This window comes from Microtus ochrogaster, unplaced genomic scaffold (genome assembly GCF_000317375.1).
Source record: "Microtus ochrogaster isolate Prairie Vole_2 unplaced genomic scaffold, MicOch1.0 UNK1, whole genome shotgun sequence".
NCBI lineage: Eukaryota > Metazoa > Chordata > Mammalia > Rodentia > Cricetidae > Microtus > Microtus ochrogaster.
In genome coordinates, this window is record NW_004949099.1 from 35518682 (window position 1) to 35526242 (window position 7561).

Below are 7561 nucleotides of genomic sequence, written 5' to 3' on the forward strand. Positions count from 1 at the left end.
TACAGGGGTGAGGTAGGGTGGGTGCTACAGGGATGAGGTGGGCTGAGTGCTACAGGGGTGAGGTAGGGTGGGTGCTACAGGGGTGAGGTGGCCTGAGTGCTACAGGGGTGAGGTGGGGTGGGTGCTACAGGGGTGAGGTGGGGTGGGTGCTACAGGGCTGAGGTGGCCTGAGTGCTGCAAGAGTGGGGTGGGTAGGTGCTACAGGGGTGAGATGGGCTGAACGCTGCAGGGGTGAGGTGGGTCGTTTTTCTCAACCTTTGCTCTCTCTTAGAGACTAGTTTTATCTCTGATTTCAACCACCACTCCCTTTCACTGGAAGTTCCTAGGTCCATTCCTGACCTCTCAGGGTTTGCTTGACTCAGTTCCTAGCTACAGAGAGAACCTGGACCCATGCGGTAACTACATGTTCCCCATTCCAACTGTTAGCCTTTGCTCTTGCTACTCACTGCCTTAGTCCCAACCACTCATGTCCAGCGTTCTCTGATCTTCATTTTTCATTGTTTATCCAACCTGCTAGCCACTCACTCCTCAGGCGTGTTCCTCTTTCTGGGAGGTCAATGCTGTGGCCACTATGGAAATATTTTTCTGTTTTCAGACATGTTCTTGCACTTAATAATAAAGCATCGCTCTCGTTCGGTCGAGAAGCATGCTTTGAGGAGGCTGACAGGGTCCCTCCGAGATGGACCTAAGTGCTTTCCGTATACTCTTAGATTGTATCCTGCAGTGGACGGGCACAGAGAAGACAAAGCACATACCACAGAGTCAGCGGCTTGTTCAGCTCTGCTTGGCTGTTCAGTGTACTGGGATTCGAACCTAGTCTAACTGGCACCAGAGGCCAAATTCTCACCTTCCATTGCTGCACCCAGAATGAGGCTTTATTCATAAGAGGCCATGTAATAAAGAGGAGCTGAATGAAGTTGGAGTGTGGTCTTGGGAGTCACAGGAAGAAAGGAAGCAGCAGAAGTTGGGGAGCCATGAAGGCCGACATTAATCTTAAGAAGGGAGGGCGGGAGGAGGAAGGGCCAGCTTCAGGGCCTGTTTGGTAGTGCCTTTGCTCAGCTCACCGCACTTTTCTGGAAATGACAATGACAGATTGGTGGCTCCACCAAGGTGACTCAGGTGGACCAACGGCCTCTTCCGAAAAGAGCCACTTTGCGTCTTTGCTCCTCTCCGAAGGTCATCTGAGACCCGTCTTCCTCTTCCTAGCTGCTACAAAGCTGGGAGCTGGCAAAACTGCTGTATCCATTCCCAGTCTCTCTTTGGCATCAGATGGTAGTTACCTTTCAGCAAACACTCAGACCTCTAGGAAATTCTGAGGCACTTAGCCCCTCTCCTCTCAGTGGTGGGGCTCTGTCGCACTCATAGGTTTTATGGTCTCCTAGGGGAGTGGTAATGGCTTGTCTTCATAGGTGCCGAAAGCAATGGTCAAAAGACATGCTTGTGTGTGTGTGTGTGTGTGTGTGTGTGTGTGTGTGTGTGTGTGCGCGCGTGTGCAAGTTAGGATGCTGAGTCTGGAGCATGCTGAGCACAAACTGCTGCCAAGCTGCAGGGATAAGTGATCCCTTTACGGCCTCTTTTTCTGTTTTTAAGGCGTGCACTCCATGGAGTACTTTTGCTATATAAGGAGTGGGCATTGTGAGATGGAATTTAGGGGTGTGCTTCCTGAGACCATAATTTGTGAACTGATATCTTGGCTTCCCTTTCTTTGACAAATATCTTTCCTGTGCCTCAGTTTCTTTAAAATAAGCAGGTGGTTACCTGGGTTGACATTACTTTAGTTGTCCTGAGGGGTCTAAGCTTTAGGCACTGACCTCTAGGGTGCCTGAAGCAATTGGTGAAGGAGACGGGTAAGGTTTTCTTTATCCCTTGACCTTAGCGGCCTCTGCATCTGTTTGCTGTCCTTGCCTTTCAGCTCCAGGCACTCACTGCCTCTGAGTCCCTGTGTGTGACACATGTGTCTACTGGTGTCATGACAAAGCCCTCCCACTCCTAGGCAGGTGAGCTGAATAGGAGTTGAGGCTAAAGCTAAAGAGACGATGCCCTGAGAGTTAGCATTTGTGAAGTCAGCCAGCCGGCAGGCGTGGGCGTGGGGAAGAAGCAGGGCCAATTGGTGATGTCTTCTCCAACTTAAAACAAAGGCGACCCAGTCACCCTAATGTTGATTTTGGAAGAATTACCTAGGAGAAGAGCTGGTGGGACCGGGTGCTCTTACGGGCGTCCTGAGACTTGCTTTTTCCCGGTGGTAACCTGATGACAGATGCTGTAACCATGGAGACTTGAAAAGGGAGGCCACTGTGTCTGTGACACTATGGCCAAAATGCTCATGCTCCCTGTTCCAAATGCCTTCAGACTCTGAGATAACAACTCTGGAATATTCACACTTAAGCAAGGTGGTAGGGATGCACAGCACTCACTACCAATGCCAAGCATATGAATCCGGGTTATCTCATGGTAAGATATTGCTTGCTGTCTGTCACAGGCTTGGGCACCTGGACATGGACACTTCTTTCTAGTTCTTTCCACAAAGTAAACTCCATCTTTGGCACTCACCATCTGGCAGCACCGTCCTGGGTATCTGGACCCTCAAGGTCTAAGCCGATAGAGCGTGGACAAGCCTCTTCATGTAAGGTTTGGCTTCCCAGTTTGGGTTCACAGCCAACGATCACACTGGAGTTCAGGCCTCTGGCATCAGACTCCCGGATGTGAAGCTCTGTCTTTTACCAGTTGCTTAACGGGGGCTAAGAGTCAACTTCTGTAGGTTTCAGAGTCTTTATCTGTACAATGAAAATGATAAGTTTATTTTCTGTAGTCTTTTAAAGAAGTAAATGAAACAATGTACAGAAAGCCCTTAACACAGTGTTTACTCAATGTCAGGAAATACTACACAAATAAATAGGAATATCACCAGTAGACCTGGATCCTTGCTCCTCAGGAGGCTGAGACTGATGGATCGAAATTCTACCCAGTAAGTTCAAGGTTAACCCAGGTAACATAGTGAGACTGTCTCAAGAAATAAAAGCTAAAAAAGAAGCTGGGCAGTGGTGGCCCATGCTTTTAATCTCGGGGAAGTAGAGGCAGGTGGATCTCTGAGTTGGAGGTCAGCCTGGTTTATAGAGTGTGTTAGTTCCAGGACAGACAGAGCTACACAGAGAGACTGTATGAAACAAACAAACAAACAAATGGCTAAAAACAAATAAACAAAAACCCGAGGATACATCAGTTATAGGACTTGTGTAGCACACACGAAGCTCTAGGTTCAATCCTCACTACGGCAAACACAAATATACATATACATATTCATTCCTATGAAGACCAGCTTTTCCTGTATCATCTGTAGACATTATCTCCTGTTCAAATGAGTATGGCTCAACTTTGAGGTCATCGTAATTATTCTAGTAACGTGAACTCACTGCATGAAAATGCACCCCAGAAGTAGACTCACACCTGCCAAGCAGAATGTGGAGGAGGTAGAGATAATTCCTTTAGAAGGCTTTTCAAACTCAGTGTGGGTGGTTGCTTTCTCATCAACAGCCTGGATTTGACATAGTTTCTCTACTGGCAGAAAGGGGATTGTATTAGGTTCCTCTAAGGATTGGAAATGTCCTTTTATTTACTGATCTACCTAGATATAGATTAAAGAGATTCATTTCATTTGCATGTGCAGTGCTGGGGATCAAACCCAGAACCTTGCACCTGCTAGGATGATGCTCTACCGCTGAGCCACCCGTTCAGCTCCAACAAGATTGGTCATGAAGGTTGTTCATGCTATTATGGTGACTGAAATGTGTGAAGATGACTGGTGTCTAGTCTATCTCAAATGCAACAAAGCACAGAAGATTCCCGGAATGAAGCCTTGCACTCTGTTCCGTTCTTCATTTGGGTGAGTCCATCCACGTGTAGGAAGGCATCTGATTAACTTGATGTTGATTTCATTCAGAAATACTCTCACAGATACAGCCAGATGTTCGACACTCTGTGGCCTGGTTAAAGCTACACCACACACACACACACACACACACACACACACACACACACACACACACAGTCAGATAGATGCACATATACACACAGGATGGTAAAAACGTCCTTTTGTCTTTCAAATCCACTCAGGAAGGGACACATGGGGTAGGCAGGGGTGGAGTGGGAGAGTATCAGTAAGCATTCTGGGATTGAGCTATTATTGCTCAAATAATTTTAAGAATGAAGAATTAAAAATGAAAAAGAAGCACACACCTCTTTTAAAAAATTTCATATTTATGAGGTCCGATGTGATGAGATGTGTGTGTGTGTGGCCTGCTTGTGTTTGGGTACCACAAGCATAAAGTGCCCATGGAGGCTCAAAGAGAGCACACAATCCTCTTGGACTGGAGTTACAGACAATTGTGAGCTGCCATGTGGGTGCGGGGAATGGGACCCTGGTCCTCTGCAAAAGCAACAAGTGGTCTTGAGAGCCGAACCATCTCTTCAGCCCTAGGGTCTTCTCTTTAATTCTAAAGGTCCTACACCTCCAAATACATTCCCCTGGGAATTAGGGCTTCAGAAACTGGGGGCAGATGCCAACAGTTCCATGAATGACAGTCAACATTCTTTTTATTACTCTGGAAACAAAAGACTAAGCATTTGTAGTATAGTCATGGCTCCATCAAATCCCATAGAGACGAGATGTCTCAGAGTATCACCATTATAGAATACAATTGGATGCCATCATTGCTACGAGTATCATCAACTTTATCCTGAGACAGTAAGAACCGCTCATAACATACTTAATGGCTTATGAAAAAAGGCTTGAAAATTTAACTTATTCAGGTACATTCTCTGAGTCCTGATGGGGCAGGCATGAAGCTGAACACAACACAGGTGTTGCAATTTAATGGGAGTGTCAAAACACATGTACACATAACCTGCAATCCAAAGCATATAAAATATTAAGCAATAAGTAAGTGGAAGAAGTAATAGAATACGCCAGAGGAATTTGGAAGAGAAATAAATTGTGGAATTAGTAATAACCATTCTTTATTGAGCATTTGCCATGAGTTTGACACAATTTAATTATAGGTCTCCGTTTTTATTAATATTTTAATTTTTTGGTTTTTCAAGACAGGGTTTCTCCCGGTGTAGACCAGGCTAGCCTTGAACTTACAGAGATCTGACCTGCCTCTGCTTCTTCAATACTGGAATTAAAGGCGTGCACCCACCCTCCCCTCGCTGTCTCCATTTTTAAGCTATTACATTATAAGACTGCGACCGACCTGGGTCCTTCCTCTCTGTGGGCACAGCTGCAGGGAACCCGCTGCTGGCCCAGCATGTCTCTCTCCACAGTGTGTCACAGCCATGGACGTGACTTATCCGGAGCAGTTAGAGCGGGCAGTCCCAGCTTGGAGGCTGGGTATCAGTGGGAAGTGTGTTCAATGCTTTCTCATACACAATAGGCAATACAGGAATGGTGGCCGACAGAGTAAGCCACCACACAGGGTTCTCTGCAAACCCGTTCCTTAGAGCAGAGGGGAGGCGTGTCTTCATCTGTGTTTGGAAACAGAGACACAACATCTGGCCACAGCAGTCCAAATACATCCTGAAGAACTCCTGATTCCCCCGCCTCCCCCCCCCCCACCCCGGACTTGTGTGGCGGGCAGTTGCCAGAGAAAAGAGGGAGAGAAGAAAGACTTCAGGTTACATCTTTAAGTATGAAGTGGCCCTGGATAGGGAAGTCTGTGTTGAGCTCAAGGCATGGGAACCCTCCAGCCCCCCTAGCCTGCAGACAAAGGGTGGAGCCAGTTAGTGATGTGGGCAACTAAGGAGAAGAGGCTCCTAACAGGGCTAGCCCCCCCCACCCCCAATGGATGAGAGGGTATCACTTGGTCTTCAATGTTGCCCGTGGCCCCAAAGAGGAGGTCTTAGTCCAGGACAGAGTCAATGAGAACCCTGATGTTTTGTAGTACTTGAGGTGACACTCCACATTTGGGGATTAAGTAGGAAGGGTCAGGAGGAGACACTTGAGAATGGTGGAGCGAGAGCTATTCTGACTGTATTTAAAACATCACCCAATTCCTGAACCCTCTTATGGAGTGCTTGCTGTAGACAAGGGCCCTGTGTATACGGAATTCTCCAGTAACCGGGCAGGCGGTGGTAGAAGCAGAAGCTTGGGCTCTGACCCGGGGAGGTCAGATCCAGCCTGCTCTCCTGGGCTGAGATGACTCTAATAGACCAGTTAGCTGCCTTCCCAGGACGCCAGCCAGTGCTGGCAGCAGGGAGTCTATGAACCTTTGGAGAGAAATGAGCATTTTGTTTTGAAGTATTTTTCCACTGCTTTCCAATGCAGATCTCGTGGTGGGTGCGGGGTATGTGTGCACACGTGTGTCGCGCTCACAGGACTGCTTTTCCGACTCACTAGGCGCAGGAGTTCAGCCGCCACCGCTCCGGGCGTGGGAAGCAGCGGGGCTGGAACAGCGAGCCACCGGTAGGAGGGGAAGTGCCATTGTGACCTACCCAGATCCCTCCCCTCCGCGGGCACTGTGATGCTGCAGGGCAATTGCTGGCCCAGCATGTCTGTCTCCGGCCCCCTCCCTCGCAGTGTGTCACAACCGTGGAGGCGGCCGTATCTGGAGCAGTTGGGGTGGGCAGGCCCAGCTGGGAGGCGAGCGGGCGAGGAGAGCTGCCACGATGGTGAGACTTCCCGGGCCCCGGCTTGCCAGGGACACGCGCAGGTGCCCGGGTACAGAGCTCCGGGGCTACAGAGTAGCTGCCGGATGGCTTTGGATCCACTGGGCTCCAAGTCTCTTATGGGGGGTGGTATTGTGGGTCAGTTCAGGATCAAGGGTCATATACCCAGGGGTGGGAAACATCTAGTTGTCAGGTACCTTTAATTTTGCAAAAAAAAAGTAGAGAGCGGGGCCGTTTGCCCTTTAAAGGGACCTAAGGGAGATTTGCTCTCTCGAATGAGAAGAGGGGCGGACCTGGAGAGATGGGCGGAGAGGCGAGTGAGAATCTGGGGAACTGCCACTCGTGGACCAGAGAAGAAGTGGGATGCCGAGGGATTCCGGGCAGGTGGTCTGGATCTGGGTGTCTGGGATGTAGATAGAGTCAAGTCTCCAAACGCAATCAAAAGCGACAGACTCCAGGTTGGGGTCATTCTCCGCTCTTATTATCTGGCCACCGTCTTGGGTTTGGGGCACTCTCGATTCGAGCTGGGTCCTTTGGACCCAACCAGCTTCGCAGGCCCCTGGCACTGGTGCCGGCTTTCTCACCCTTACCAGCGGTCTAAGTCAGAAAAGAAGTTTTCCTCCCTGGAGACCAGGGAACTTCAGCCGTTTAATTTTATTTCCTTTCCTGGCTTTGAGGCAGGGACTCCTCACTGGCGGCTGTTTTCACTAGCGGCTGCTACCTTTATAGCTAGAGAGACCCCCACTCCTGAGCGCTTCATCAGCTTCATCAGCTGCGCCAAAAGCTCCTGGGACGCCCAGCTACTCGGTCCTAATGTTGGCCTCAATCACCTTCCCCCGACGCCTGGAAGGTCTAGTGTTTCTGCAGTGAAGTGGGACAGGACGGTTAGGGTGGTGGGGGT

The 7561-nt window shown here is 49.2% G+C and overlaps 1 protein-coding gene across 2 annotated transcripts in view; it reads left to right on the forward strand.

Moving 5' to 3' along the window:
• Positions 1-6395: 6395 nt before the first annotated feature.
• The window catches only part of Tuba8 (tubulin alpha 8), a 17634-nt gene continuing 16468 nt past the window's right edge, over positions 6396-7561 (forward strand). The window contains exon 1 of one of the 2 annotated variants that reach the window (XM_005365155.2): positions 6396-6457. Coding sequence is in view for 1 of the 2 variants with exons in the window: in XM_005365154.2 (XP_005365211.1) it covers positions 6661-6663 (3 nt within the window). In the remaining variant the exon portion in view is untranslated. Of the gene's footprint in view, positions 6458-6505; positions 6664-7561 lie in introns of those variants that run through there. The other variant, XM_005365154.2, reaches the window with a different exon arrangement.